Source organism: Eucyclogobius newberryi, unplaced genomic scaffold, assembly GCF_026437365.1.
Source record: "Eucyclogobius newberryi isolate DKJ021-1_F unplaced genomic scaffold, fEucNew1.0.hap1 SCAF_16, whole genome shotgun sequence".
Taxonomy (NCBI): Eukaryota; Metazoa; Chordata; class Actinopteri; order Gobiiformes; family Gobiidae; genus Eucyclogobius; species Eucyclogobius newberryi.
Window position 1 is genome coordinate 5,800,793 of NW_027315790.1, and position 16,139 is coordinate 5,816,931.

At 46.7% G+C, this 16,139-nt stretch overlaps 1 protein-coding gene across 1 annotated transcript in view; it reads right to left on the bottom strand.

Moving 5' to 3' along the window:
* Nucleotides 1-1,909: 1,909 nt before the first annotated feature.
* Nucleotides 1,910-16,139, bottom strand: part of eepd1 (endonuclease/exonuclease/phosphatase family domain containing 1) — a 54,542-nt gene continuing 40,312 nt past the window's right edge. The window contains exons 4-8 of the mRNA XM_072447343.1: nucleotides 7,938-8,048; nucleotides 7,034-7,168; nucleotides 5,287-5,425; nucleotides 3,877-4,071; nucleotides 1,910-2,279 (exon numbers count right to left, since the gene is read on the bottom strand). Coding sequence (XP_072303444.1) covers nucleotides 2,092-2,279; nucleotides 3,877-4,071; nucleotides 5,287-5,425; nucleotides 7,034-7,168; nucleotides 7,938-8,048 — 768 coding nt within the window. The 3' untranslated portion in view covers nucleotides 1,910-2,091. The remainder of the gene's footprint in view (nucleotides 2,280-3,876; nucleotides 4,072-5,286; nucleotides 5,426-7,033; nucleotides 7,169-7,937; nucleotides 8,049-16,139) is intronic.

The following is a 16,139-nucleotide window of genomic DNA, read 5'->3' on the forward strand; positions in this document are numbered from 1 at the left end:
ACATGACCCCGTGACCCCAAAAGTCCTCTTCACCTGCTCCTCCACATGACCCCGTGACCCCAAAAGACCTGTTCACCTGCTCCTCCACATGACCCCGTGACCCCAAAAGTCCTGTTCACCTGCTCCTCCACATGACCCCGTGACCCCATAAGATCCATCACCTGCTCCTCCACGTGACCCTGTGACCCCAAAAGTCCTGTTCACCTGCTCCTCCACATGACCCCGTGACCCCATAAGACCTGTTCACCTGCTCCTCCACATGACCCCTTGACCCCAAAAGACCTCTTCACCTGCTCCTCCACATGACCCCGTGACCCCAAAAGACCTGTTCACCTGCTCCTCCACATGACCCCTTGACCCCAAATGACCTCTTCACCTGCTCCTCCACATGACCCCGTGACCCCATAAGACCTGTTCACCTGCTCCTCCACATGACCCCGTGACCCCAAATGACCTCTTCACCTGCTCCTCCACATGACCCCGTGACCCCATAAGACCTCTTCACCTGCTCCTCCACATGACCCCGTGACCCCAAATGACCTCTTCACCTGCTCCTCCACATGACCCCGTGACCCCATAAGACCTGTTCACCTGCTCCTCCACATGACCCCGTGACCCCAAATGACCTCTTCACCTGCTCCTCCACATGACCCCGTGACCCCATAAGACCTGTTCACCTGCTCCTCCACATGACCCCGTGACCCCCATCTTCATGTCTTTTGTTGCCTTTATTGTGGTCAGTGTTTTGTTTGATGTGTTAAAATAAAATAATAAAATAATTAATACAGAATGAATTGATGTTTTACTCATTTCCATCAATGGAGAACAAAAAAGTAGCACTTTATAATAACAACACTTTTAAAAGCTTTAATTAAAAAAACACAGAGAAAGACTTAATTCACAATGAACAAACAGTTAAACAATATCGGTGATTTTTTATTTTATTTCAATGAATGACTAAAATTATTAAAACATTTGTCACAGAGTTATGAGTGTTTATTATGATGTTATTATGAAGCGTCAGTGACACATCCTCTATAATCAATAAAGACCAGGTCATCAGTGTAAATGAGTCTGTTATTACACACAGACCATCTGAGACACAGTTATGCCCCAAACTCCTCCCACATCAAGCCCTGGTGTCCATGACAACCCCATTCCTGTTGCGACTGGTGTTTTTCCACTGACAGATCCACTAGTTTTGTATTTTGTATTCTGCGCATTTGACTCTTTCCCTTCATTTGGTCGATACGTTTTTCTTTCAATTGGGTGGAAATAACGAAATATTAAATGAATCGACATCATGTAATAATAACAAATAGACTCATTTGTGCCACTAAACGGTCAGTGCAGCCCAAGCGCCACAAGAGGGCAGCACTGCACCACAAAACTCTGTGTGAATGACACGCAGGTCAGTTTATAAAGGTCATAGTGCAATAGGGCAAGTTGAAATCGAGAAAAATAATAAAATATAATAAAACTACTGTGATTTAGACCTTTTCTTTCAGTACAATCAGAAGATGGGGGGAAAAAGGGGCGGGGCCAGTAACAACAGCGTAAAACATGTGCAAACCCTTGTTCTAAATATTTGTAATAGTCTCATTATTGATACGTGATGTTAAATTGGCTCCATAGAAAACAGAAATAAAGCAAATTTTAATATATAACTTTTAGCTCTGGGGCCCAGTAGCAAGAACAACACATTTTAAAGAAGTATAATAAACATGTGTTCTGATTGGAGGAAGAAGTGACAATATATTTTAGTAAATTTGGTCCAAAATGGTTGGACATTACCCTTTGTTTTTAATCATACTTATTTTTTTTATAGAACGATACGTAAAGCCGGTGCGTTCACTGCGGCCGCTTTGAACTCCTCCCCTTCCTCAGAATGGGATTAAACGAGACGACGATTAAAGCACATTTATTTATTCACATCTTTAGAAAATGTTTGGCACATTTCTCTTCATAGTCCGTCATGTTATATTACATTTTACAGCGTCTTCTCGTTATGGCTCTAGAACGTCAAACATTCGCACGCACTAAACAAGCAGCCGTCACGTCCAATCAGCGGTCTCGGTCGGTGTGGTGATGTCATCGCTCGTGCTTGGGTAGCTCCTCCCCCCGGTCCACGGTGACTCCGGGGCGGGGCGGCTCTTTCGGGCACAGGTCCAGGTAGAGCTCGGCGAGGACGGGGCAGTGGTCCGAAGCCACGCCCCCCCACGACCAGTTGTCGGGGATCCAGGGGTTGGTCATTCCTTCACGCACCACCGCGCAGTGACCTGAGCAGGGGCCAGAAGAGAGACACCTTTAGAATCCTCTGAGGTCATCGCTAAAAGCTCAGGTAGGTTCAAGCGTCCCGTAGAGCCGCTCGTGCGCACAGGCCCCGTAGAGCCGCTCGTGTGCAGGCCCCGTAGAGCCGCTCGTGCGCACAGGCCCCGTAGAGCCGCTCGTGTGCAGGCCCCGTAGAGCCGCTCGTGTGCAGGCCCCTTAGAGCCGCTCGTGTGCAGGCCCCGTAGAGCCGCTCGTGTGCAGGCCCCGTAGAGCCGCTCGTGCGCACAGGCCCCGTAGAGCCGCTCGTGTGCAGGCCCCGTAGAGCCGCTCGTGCGCACAGGCCCCGTAGAGCCGCTCGTGTGCAGGCCCCGTAGAGCCGCTCGTGTGCAGGCCCCTTAGAGCCGCTCGTGTGCAGGCCCCGTAGAGCCGCTCGTGTGCAGGCCCCGTAGAGCCGCTCGTGCGCACAGGCCCCGTAGAGCCGCTCGTGTGCAGGCCCCGTAGAGCCGCTCGTGCGCACAGGCCCCGTAGAGCCGCTCGTGTGCAGGCCCCGTAGAGCCGCTCGTGCGCAGGCCCCGTAGAGTGTCCTACTTTACTTTAGCCATGTTCACTCTGTAAATGTAAAGATATTGATCTAAAACAGGCTGAACGACGAAAACACTATTTGAAATGAAATGACCCCTGAGACCTGTAGGGGGCAGTAGACTTCCTGGTGGCTGTGTTCCTTATTTTTATTCTTGATAAATATGAATATTCACTAATCTGACACCACGATATCGACATCTTAGGAGCCGATATCGACCCATCTTAAGAGCCGATATCGACCCATCTTAACAGCCGATATCGACCCATCTTAACAGCCGATATCGACCCATCTTAAGAGCCGATATCGACCCATCTTAAGAGCCGATATCGACCCATCTTAACAGCCGATATCGACCCATCTTAACAGCCGATATCGACCCATCTTAAGAGCCGATATCGACCCATCTTAAGAGCCGATATCGACCCATCTTAAGAGCCGATATCGACCCATCTTAACAGCCGATATCGACCCATCTTAACAGCCGATATCGACCCATCTTAACAGCCGATATCGACCCATCTTAACAGCCGATATCGACCCATCTTAACAGCCGATATCGACCCATCTTAACAGCCGATATCGACCCATCTTAAGAGCCGATATCGACCCATCTTAACAGCCGATATCGACCCATCTTAACAGCCGATATCGACCCATCTTAACAGCCGATATCGACCCATCTTAAGAGCCGATATCGACCCATCTTAACAGCCGATATCGACCCATCGTAGGAGCCGATATCGACCCATCTTAGGAGCCGATATCGACCCATCTTAACAGCCGATATCGACCCATCTTAAGAGCCGATATCGACCCATCTTAAGAGCCGATATCGACCCATCTTAGGAGCCGATATCGACCCATCTTAGAAGCCGATATCGACCCATCTTAGGAGCCGATATCAACCCATCTTCACACCCGACATCGACCCATCTTCACACCCGACATCGACCCATCTTAACAGCCGATATTGACCCATCTTAACAGCCGATATTGATCCATTTTAGGAGCCGATCACTGACCCGTGTAGATCTTCTTGAGGCTCCTGCTGAGCCAGATGTTGTCCAGGCAGCGTGTCCCCTGTGGACAGCGTGTGCTGATGTTGGTGCACTGGGACGAGGGCACCAGGGCACTGAACTTCTCCTTCCTCAGGACGTCCTGCTCCGAGGCCTGAGGGGGGCCCCCAAAGTCCCCCAGCACCACCAGCGCCTTGTCAGCTGTGCCAGAGAGAACAGAGAAGAGCAGTATAAAAATTGCAATACTACTCGATCTACTGCGTGTATTTTCTACTCCAAACAAATAAGATTACAAAGACATTAGCCACACAAAAAGTCTGTCGTTTTTGTGTCTAAATATTGTTAGTATTTTCCTCAGCATCCAATGGTAACAAAACCTACTACAACCCATTATCTGATATTAACCGATACCACATTGTGTAATACCAGGTTCTTTTTACTGCCTCATGTCCGTCTGAGGAGAAAAGAGGTGATATTTGTCAGGAAAGACAAGACTGGACAGAACTGGAGATCATTGGCCCACATTTCCCTGCAGCGCTGCATCGAGCGAGTCGCACACGCTCGATGCAGAGGACGCCTGCCCCAGTGGTGCTCAGTCCAAAGTCAATGAAGTGGCTAAATATGGGACTGGTGTGGGGCGGATACCCGGAGCGAGGCGAGCAGTGGAGGACAGGAGTGTGTGCCCTCCTCTCCTCCTCCTCGTTCCTCCTCTGAAGGGAGGAGCCAGGGAGCCAGATCATGTGGGACGAGGAGGAGATGCACAGGTAGAACACATGAAGCCAGAATGTGTTTATTCTGCCACTTATAAACTCAGCTTTAACGTAACTGTGGTAACTGTGGTTCTATGAATGCAAGGAATGACTCTGGACGTTTTGGGCCCAATCTGTCACCCATTTATAAGTCCATCCTCAGGCCTAAACCAAAGAAAACCGTTGGGCTAATCAGAGCATGTTAGACGAGTCATTAGGGCCCGAACGATATGACTCGGGTCACATTTCACACCTTAAGAGTCGTTCAACAGACTTAACTAACACAGAGGCGTGACTATAAACTAGTGTTAGTTTGAGTGCAGTTAGCTCCTCCCCTCAGACGGATATAAGGCAGTGACTCTCCAGAACCTGCTCAGAGATGAAGAAGCGACTTGGATTTCATTTTCTTCTGCTATTCCTTAGAAATCCTCAAAAATCTTATCAAAACACACAGAAATATTAAGAGTATTATGCTTTTTATATGGTGAGGATAAACAATATTTACTGGGTGAAGTTGGCTAGCTAGTGTATGGGCACCTTTAATTACCTTTTGGTGCATTATTTCATTTTGTTCAGGAGAAACTTGTATTTATTTACAATAATAGGACCATTTTGATCAGACAATTGACCGTTTTTGAACAGCCTGGTGATTGGGACGAGCGCTGACCTTTGAGAGTGTCCAGGATGCCCGGGGACAGCCGGTGGTGCTTGTTTTCATCACAGTATCCGTTCTTCCCGTTGGTGCCGTTCTCTCCTTTAGCGTGCGGCATGTGCACGTTCACCAGCCTGAGCTCACAGGACCCGACCTAAACCCAGAAGCAGACATTATTTATTGTGGAACTATAACTAACCTTTCATAAGCTGTGCATGGTGCAGTTTATCCACACGGTTTTCACACTTATCCCGGTTTGGACTTCATTTAATCCCAATTTATTTCAGACGTAGACGTGGTTTTCCAGGTGAGATATATATTTGCTGTTTTGGAGAAATCATAGAAAAAGTTTCCACAGATCTTGAGAACACTGCCAGGAAATGATCAACTTTGAAACACCACGGATCACTAGTGGACAAATTAGGTATTACACCAACTTTGGAAATAATACAATTTAAAGGTTGAATGGACGATTTTTTTGGCCCAAATCTGAGTCTTATTTCCTCGTGGCGTGGACTGCCCATTAGTCCTGCCACGTATCAATCATAAAACTCACCTACCGCTCACCTGCAGCCGCGTCAGGCTCGTCCCCCGAGAGCAGCACGGTTCCGCGTGTCTAAGCGCATTGATCTATCATAATATAGTTCCCTCAGTGTACGGGACAAAATGAAGACGGAGAAAGACAGTTCGAGCTGACTCAGAAGAGACTGAAATCTACGGGAGACGAGAGATGCGATGTGATCCATCGCGCTAATAAACAAACGCACGTGTGTGTTGTATCAGTCCACACGGGGGAGTGGCATGTGCACGGGGGAGTGGCATGTGCACGGGGGAGTGGCATGTGCACGGGGGAGTGGCATGTGCACGGGGGAGTGGCATGTGCACGGGGGAGTGGCATGTGCAGGGGGGAGTGGCATGTGCACGGGGGAGTGGCATGTGCACGGGGGAGTGGCATGTGCACGGGGGAGTGGCATGTGCACGGGGGAGTGGCATGTGCACGGGGGAGTGGCATGTGCAGGGGGGAGTGGCATGTGCACGGGGGAGTGGCATGTGCACGGGGGAGTGGCATGTGCAGGGGGGAGTAGCATGTGCAGGGGGGAGTGGCATGTGCACGGGGGAGTGGCATGTGCACGGGGGAGTGGCATGTGCAGGGGGGAGTGGCATGTGCACGGGGGAGTGGCATGTGCACGGGGGAGTGGCATGTGCACGGGGGAGTAGCATGTGCAGGGGGGAGTGGCATGTGCACGGGGGAGTAGCATGTGCAGGGGGGAGTGGCATGTGCACTTCCACCTGAGTTCTCAAATCGCCGAAAAATCTTCCATTGCGCCTTTAACTAGAACACGGAGTATAATAAAACTGTTAAAAATGACCTCATAAAGACACAGAAACATCCAGTGCAATTAAGTATTAAGTATAAACTGATATTTCTGCACCTTTTCAGTAAATGTTATGGTCCGTTCATGTTTTTTGTAACAAAGACATTTCAGGAGACATTTGAGCACATTCCTGATGAAAATGATACTGTTTAGTCAAGTTTAGACTGAATTTCACTGCGGTGTGTGAATTGTGTGTGTCTATTTGTGTACGTTTGTGCTAGAGCTATATTTCCAAGATAAAATATTGAATAGTTGTTAACGATCATTATTTTTATTTTTTTTTGTCAATCTGACCCAGGCCTGGATTTAATATCAAAGCATGGAATATGAAAGAATTCCCTGAAAGGCTCAAAAAGACATTGTGGGTGAATAACAGCTCCACTCACCGTGAACAGAGCCTTGTAGAGTCCTGGCTGGGCGTGGCTCGTGTTGCCGTTGGTGACCGCAGACTCCAGGACGGTGGCTTCATTCAGGTCGATGCCAGAGGAGCTGTCCCACATGAAGCCACAGAAACTCTTCCCCTGAAGACAACACATAGACGAGTGTGAGACAGGACGGGGAACGTACTTGATCCAGATGAAGCTCAGTCTGATCCAGACTCAATGAGGCCTGTACCTGACTGTTATGTCTCTTAGTTCAGGAAAAGGCCCTTTACTCCACACTTTATTGTAAAGGGGTTCAAAGGTGGACGGAATGACATTGCCAATACATTTTAAAAGACAAATATTCATCATTATGTGCATTGTTATTGGCGTTTAAACCTGTATAGTTTGAATAGTACATATTATAGTTCTATAGCCACGCCCTTGACCTGTGCTCTCATCTCACAGACTTGTTTGCATAACAGGAACAGTTCTTTTAATGGTAGAATACATTTCCACTGCTCTGGGTCCAGAAGCACAGGTCTGCTCTGTGGTTGGCACCTCTCACTTTCAGAACTTTAGAACTGTGTACTTGTACTTAAGGCTCCTGCCATGGACACAATACACAGTTACATCTGGAGCATCCTCCTGGCAGCAGGTAAAAGGTCCTCGCAAACAAAATGTATGGCACAATGATAATAAAGGACTGGACCGTCATTATACTGGACATTTGCAAAATGGAAAAATTTACATTCAGACTTAATTTGAAAAAAGACAAATTTGACTATGGACAAAACAAGGTGCTAATTTTGGTTTATATCTGTATATTTACTGGTTTTAAATGTGAAAACAGAAAAAGCAGAAGTGATACACAGCCTGTAGTACTGCCTGTACTACAGAAAGCATTGATGATGTCGTACTGTAGTACCTGAGCGGAGTGTCCTGTGGGCGTGTCCGACACCGCACTCCTCCACAGCCCACGAGGACTCGTCCATCTGCGCACGCTGGACAGACTGGCCTGGTTCAGCTCTGCACAGAACTGCAAGAGACGAGCAGGACAAATATGAGCGATGGTCTGATAATGGACAGTTGTTTATTACAAACGGGTCAATAAATGAAAAGTGAGGTTTAAAAGAAGGAACAAAACAGCAAAGTAATAAAAAGTACAGGAAAAACAAAGGCCAACATGGAGAACATGGTTTACACTTTTGAATCTTCACCTCTTGAATATACAACAGTTATAATGTTTTTCATGGTCGTAAACATAGTACATTTATTATTCAGAGCCTTAATCGATTCCTATTACGCACACATCATTCTGAGTGTGAACTGTGACGAGAGAGTGCAGTACATATGCAGCATAACATACTGTACAGTACATATGCAGCACAACATACTGCACAGTACATATGCAGTACAACATACTGTACAGTACATATGCAGTACAACATACTGTACAGTACATATGCAGTACAACATACTGTACAGTACATATGCAGCACAACATACTGTACAGTACATATGCAGTACAACATACTGTACAGTACATATGCAGTACAACATACTGTACAGTACATATGCAGCACAACATACTGCACAGTACATATGCAGTACAACATACTGTACAGTACATATGCAGTACAACATACTGTACAGTACATATGCAGTACAACATACTGTACAGTACATATGCAGCACAACATACTGTACAGTACATATGCAGTACAACATACTGTACAGTACATATGCAGTACAACATACTGTACAGTACATATGCAGTACAACATACTGTACAGTACATATGCAGTACAACATACTGTACAGTACATATGCAGTACAACATACTGTACAGTACATATGCAGTACAACATACTGTACAGTACATATGCAGTACAACATACTGCACAGTACATATGCAGTACATATGCAGTACAACATACTGCACAGTACATATGCAGCACAACATACTGCACAGTACATATGCAGTACAACATACTGTACAGTACATATGCAGTACAACATACTGTACAGTACATATGCAGTACAACATACTGCACAGTACATATGCAGTACATATGCAGTACAACATACTGTAGGCCTGCTGACACCATCATGCCTGAATATGAACCTGAATGTGTTGTGCTAATTGCAACCAAAGGCAGAACATATGGGACTATAAGTCCTCTGCAGAGACAGTCCCAGTGTCTTAGTGGTTTAGACGTGTAAGACAGTTATGTAATGCATGTGATTCTTGTATTAGTTTAGCAGATCATATTTCAGCCCATCAAAATGATGATTAAATAACAATAAGGCCACATTTTACAGACTCCAGTCGACAAAGCCTCTCACAGCACCGCACTGTGGTCATTCTGCACTCACTCTACACTCTGAGCACAGTCTGACCACCACATTCATACTAGGCAAGTGTCTTATGAACATGACATGCTTAAATAACTTAGTAATCAGCTTCATTTTTTAAAGTGGAAACTATGAATATACAACAATCAGGCTGGAACAGTTTGGCAGCAGATCCTGCTCTGCAGCAAAGACAGAGAAACAACAACCTTCTCATCAAGAACAATGGCACACACTGTCCTCTTCAGCCAGTGACTGTGAGTCAAGCATTCAGACAACTTACAGGACAATCATTTATTTGAAGTATTCCAGTCAGGGTCAGAGCTCACCACAGCACTGAAACTGCACTAGTTAAAGTCACAAATGATTTGTTATTAGCTGCTGACCGCTCCATGTTGAGTTTAGAATCACATTTAAAATCCTACTCCTGACTTACAAACCCATAAATGAAATGGCCCCATCCTACAAGATGCCTGACCAGCCAGTCCCTCCTACATTCTGTTCAAATGCAGAAGGGTCTGGAATCGGACCATTCAGGGGCGTCAAAAAAACTCTCCAAGCACGAACCGGTCCAACCGCGGCGGCTAACGTGTGTCACGTGTCCCTCAAAATGTGGAAGAACATTCAGAACAAAATATATAACTTTATTCACGTTATTCACGAGTTTAGTGCGTCGCTTGTCAATCCACCATGTTTGTTGAGACACAAACGGACGATGCGTTTGTCTGATTGGTTAATCCGCCTGTCAATCACTCCCTTTGGAAATTGGAGCGACTGAGTTGGATTCCAGACCCTTTTGCGTTTGAACAGAATGTAGGATGTAGGAATTAAATTGCACTGTGGCAGAGCCATTAGATCAGGGGTGGGCAATTATTTTCCTCCGAGGGCCATATTCGAATCCAGGCAAGTAGCGGAGGCCGGCCCGCGATCATTGGTGTGAAAAAAGAAAATCAAAAAAATTAAATATCAAATCAAATATAATTTTTCTGTCAAATATAGGCTATTAAATATATTATTTAAATCATTACACGTCATATTCATTAAGGATACAAGTGCAGACAGATGCCTGAGGGCAAAAAAGGGGGGACATTTTTTAAATTTATTTTTTTAATATTACTTGGCATGTTTGGCAGGCCGGATTATAAAGACAAATGGGCCACATGTGGCCCGCGGGCCGTAGTTTGCCCACCCCTGTATTAGAGCCTCCCAATTAGGAGATCATGGGTTCAATTCCCAGGCCAGACCAACATCACTTAATCTCTCTGGGTGGAGTCTGCACGTCCTCCCCCGTGGTCCTCCCCCGTGGTCCTCCCCCGTGGTCCTCCCCCGTGGTCCTCCCCCGTGGTCCTCCCCCGTGGTCCTCCCCCGTGGTCCTCTCCGTGTTACCGTGGGTTCTCTCCGGGTTCTGCTGCGTCCTCCACAGTCCAAAGACATGCATGTGTTTGGTCAATTGGCAACTGTAAATTGGCCCGAATGAATGAGAATGAATGTTCGTCTATGTCTTTGTTTTCACCCTGTGACAAGCCGCCTAAGGCCCAAAGTCACCGGGATAGGCTCCAGTCCCCTGCGACCCCTCTAAAGGGAACAAGCGGGAGAAAATGAATGAATGAATAAAAAGTCTGTAAAAACTGTAAAACAATCCTCCTCCTATAAAATGACTAATTTCACTAAAACACATTGAAGAATTTGCTAGAAATCTCAGCTTTTTCCCCAGGTTTGACAACAAGGCCCAGGGCAGTAGGTATAATTTTACTAAATATAAATGACGTCACCCTTATTTTGCTTAATAGTTCCTTGCGTGTAAATGGTCCCTAGATTTTGGATGTCATTTTGTGACAGAATGATTCCTGTTTAGAACCCAACAGTGCAAATAAAATAAAAAACGGAAAACCTGGCTGTCATATGCATTTCTATAATAAAATAAAACATATAAAAAAAGGACTCATAAAAGGCCTATATGAGACGCCACCTGAAAATGTGATCTGAATGTCCTGAATGAGCACTATTGGAGATTGTGCCCTTCAGTCTTTGCCCTTCATCACGTGCAGCACGATGACGCTGGGATTGTTCTGGTCGGTCTTTGACAAAGCACTAAAAGGACTGTTCCAGGGTCAGAAATGATGTGTGTGTGATCCCAGCGCAGTGAGGCCTGAAAGCACTTTTAGCTTCAGCACAAACGGCCTCGTAACTCAGTGTGAGTGCAGAGGCAGCACCCGGGCAGCACCCAAAGGAGCTGCAGCAGCAGCAGCAGCAGCAGCTGCAGCAGCAGCAGCAGCAGCAGCAGCAGCAGCAGCAGCAGCAGCAGCAGCAGCAGCAGCTGCAGCAGCAGCAGCAGCAGCAGCAGCAGCAGCAGCAGCTGCAGCAGCAGCAGCAGCAGCAGCTGCAGCAGCAGCAGCAGCAGCAGCAGCAGCAGCAGCAGCAGCAGCAGCAGCAGCAGCAGCAGCAGCTGCAGCAGCAGCAGCAGCATGTGTAACGTTGCCTAGAGCGCCAAAAGATCTTTGGCGCTCTAGGCAACGTTACACATGGCGCCCCCTGCTGCCTCTAGTGTGAAAATATAACCTGATATTATGTACTTTTACCATTACTTCTTAGGAGTTCCTGATTTAAGATAAGATAAGATAATCCTTTATTGTCCACAAGTGGGGACATTTCGTTCCTGATTTGTACTTCTTGGAGTAACTTTTTGACACTATACTTTTTCTCCTACTTAAGTACTTCAGTAAATGTTTTGGTTCCTCTTCCCACTGTGAGTACATTTACAAGGCACAAAAGCTTTATGTTGACAATGTTTTATTTAATGTTTTGTCCTTGTACATAAATGTGTAATTATAAAGGCAGTTACTCTTAAAAGTACTCTTACTCGAGTAATTTCTTTGAGCACTAATTTGTACTTAACTTGAGTTATATTATTTGAAGTAACTCTTACACGAGTACAATAATTCATTTCATTTATTTTATTTATTTCATTCATTCATTTTTTAAATGTATTTAAAAAAATGTATGTATTTTTTTATGTATTTAATGTATTTGAATTTATTGAATTTATTTGAATGTATTGAATGTATTTAATTTATTGTATGTCTTTGTCAATACATTTGAATTGTGTTTTTCTTGAATAAAAAAAGGAAAGCGAAACCATCAGTCGTTGGGGCAAAGGCTCAAACCACTGGAGATTTGAAGACAGAAGCAGGACTTTAATTAAGATAACGCGTTATCTTAATGAGTTAGACGTAATATACTCCTAATACTGTTTAACATGAGATTAAAAGTCTAAAAGTTCAACCATTTGTTCTAAAGCGGACAAGGAACAACAGCTAAACCACACATTTGATTCAAGTGAACTCTGTCCACCTTTTCCATCGCTCTAAAATAATCCAATTCATGTAAATGCACTTTGTCTTGTGCAGAGAGCGTTCAAACCCACAGAGCTCGACCTACTTCCTTAGCAACGAAAAACAAACAGACAAAACAGACAAATATGAACAAATATGAACAAATATTTGGAAATGAATGGACTTTCGAGAATCACAACAGTCAATTCTTTGTTTCATTTGTGCTTGTTATTGTACAGTTTACAAGCCTTTCACCCTGAACCTTTGAGAGCCATTTGTAATAAGTTAAAAAAACATAAAATTTCCAGAAAATAAGATGTTTAAAAAGCCTAAAACACACGACAGTGTTTGAGAGTCTTACACTTTGGATTAAGGTAGAACAAAAGCCACAGACATCAGGAGAATCATGTGATCTTATGATTCTCAGAGAAAAGAGATTAAACTACAAGCTAAAAGTTCAATTCAATTCATTTTGGTGACGCCAAACTCACGACCGCCTCAGATTAAACACGGGAATTTCATAACTGGATAATGTCCCAGAATCCCCTCAAATTTAAAAACTGGGACATAGCCGGGTTGGAATGGGAAGTAATTATCAAAGAGAACAACAGGTAAATAAGTACATTTTGATGCACTCGGATCATTCACACTTCAGTATCATCTTTATCCTTTATCTGTGGAAATGAGCATATTTTGGGTTTTGATCATTCTAAAGGCAGATTTTCTCTAGTTTGGCAAAAGAAACAATATATTCTCTTCTTCACTGTTGGTGGGGCTCAAAGTGGTCAAAATTGGGACAACTGGGACATGTCTTGTGTAAAACTGGGACAAATCAATGGTTTGGACACATCTGCTGGGACATGGGGCACAGGGCTCAGAACGGGGACTGTCCCAGGTCAATAGGGACGTCTGGTCTCACTATTCTAAAACCTACAAAAGCCATATGGGAAAAAGAGCTGGGCTAACAAAGCTAACACACAGTTGCAGTTTCACTTTAAAGTTCTACGAGAGGCGAGTGTCCGTGTTTGTTTCTACGAGAGGCGAGTGTCCGTGTTTGTTTCTACGAGAGGCGAGTGTCCGTTTCTACGAGAGGCGAGTGTCCGTGTTTGTTTCTACGAGAGGAGAGTGTCCGTGTTTGCTTCTACGAGAGGCGAGTGTCCGTTTCTACGAGAGGCGAGTGTCCGTGTTTGTTTCTACGAGAGGAGAGTGTCCGTGTTTGTTTCTACGAGAGGCGAGTGTCCGTGTTTGTTTCAACGAGAGGCGAGTGTCCGTGTTTGTTTCTACGAGAGGCGAGTGTCCGTGTTTGCTTCTACGAGAGGCGAGTGTCCGTTTCTACGAGAGGCGAGTGTCCGTGTTTGTTTCTACGAGAGGCGAGTGTCCGTGTTTGCTTCTACGAGAGGCGAGTGTCCGTTTCTACGAGAGGCGAGTGTCCGTGTTTGTTTCTACGAGAGGCGAGTGTCCGTGTTTGTTTCTACGAGAGGCGAGTGTCCGTGTTTGTTTCAACGAGAGGCGAGTGTCCGTGTTTGCTTCTACGAGAGGCAATGTCCGTGTTTGCTTCTACGAGAGGCAAGTGTCCGTTTCTAGGAGAGGCGAGTGTCCGTGTTTGTTTCTACGAGAGGCGAGTGTCCGTGTTTGCTTCTACGAGAGGCGAGTGTCCGTTTCTACGAGAGGCGAGTGTCCGTGTTTGTTTCTACGAGAGGCGAGTGTCCGTGTTTGTTTCTACGAGAGGCGAGTGTCCGTGTTTGTTTCTACGAGAGGCGAGTGTCCGTGTTTATCCTGCGCCTCGTGCGTCTGTGTCATTCTATCTGCTCCTTTCTTTAATTGGCTGTAGCAGGAGCTCTTGAGGTTTGATGGTTTCACTATCAAAGATGTTCTGGTTCTGGTTGGACAATTGTCACGCTCAGAATGTCTGTCACGTCGATGAGAGATGTTATGGTTTTGCCAGACGACTCTTAAAAAGTGTCCAAAGTCGGGCTTTGAACTACTTTAGTTCCATTCTGGGACTTAAAACAGCTGCAGTTCATCCAGAACGCTGCTGCTCGGGTCCTGACTAGAACCAGGAAGTACCATCACATTAGTCCTGATTAGAACCAGGAAGTACCATCACATTAGTCCTGTTCTCAGGTCTCTGCACTGCCCCCTGTGGCTCAGAGAAGAGACTTTAAAGCAGCTCTGCTTGTGTACAAGTCTCTCCATGGCCTAGCACCAAAGTACATCTCAGACATGTTTGTGCCACATGAACCATCTCGGACTCTGAGGACCTCAGGGACCGGCCTCCTGCTGGTGCCCAGAGTCAGGACTAAACATGGACCGGCCTCCTGCTGGTGCCAGAGTCAGGACTAAACATGGACCGGCCTCCTGCTGGTGCCAGAGTCAGGACTAAACATGGACCGGCCTCCTGCTGGTGCCAGAGTCAGGACTAAACATGGACCGGCCTCCTGCTGGTGCCAGAGTCAGGACTAAACATGGACCGGCCTCCTGCTGGTGCCAGAGTCAGGACTAAACATGGACCGGCCTCCTGCTGGTGCCAGAGTCAGGACTAAACATGGACCGGCCTCCTGCTGGTGCCAGAGTCAGGACTAAACATGGACCGGCCTCCTGCTGGTGCCAGAGTCAGGACTAAACATGGGCCGGCCTCCTGCTGGTGCCAGAGTCTGAACTAAACATGGACCGGCCTCCTGCTGGTGCCAGAGTCAGGACTAAACATGGACCGGCCTCCTGCTGGTGCCAGAGTCAGGACTAAACATGGACCGGCCTCCTGCTGGTGCCAGAGTCAGGACTAAACATGGACCGGCCTCCTGCTGGTGCCAGAGTCAGGACTAAACATGGACCGGCCTCCTGCTGGTGCCAGAGTCAGGACTAAACATGGACCGGCCTCCTGCTGGTGCCAGAGTCAGGACTAAACATGGACCGGCCTCCTGCTGGTGCCAGAGTCAGGACTAAACATGGACCGGCCTCCTGCTGGTGCCAGAGTCAGGACTAAACATGGACCGGCCTCCTGCTGGTGCCAGAGTCAGGACTAAACATGGACCGGCCTCCTGCTGGTGCCAGAGTCAGGACTAAACATGGACCGGCCTCCTGCTGGTGCCAGAGTCAGGACTAAACATGGACCGGCCTCCTGCTGGTGCCAGAGTCAGGACTAAACATGGACCGGCCTCCTGCTGGTGCCAGAGTCAGGACTAAACATGGACCGGCCTCCTGCTGGTGCCAGAGTCAGGACTAAACATGGGCCGGCCTCCTGCTGGTGCCAGAGTCTGAACTAAACATGGACCGGCCTCCTGCTGGTGCCAGAGTCAGGACTAAACATGGACCGGCCTCCTGCTGGTGCCAGAGTCAGGACTAAACATGGACCGGCCTCCTGCTGGTGCCAGAGTCAGGACTAAACATGGACCGGCCTCCTGCTGGTGCCAGAGTCAGGACTAAACATGGACCGGCCTCCTGCT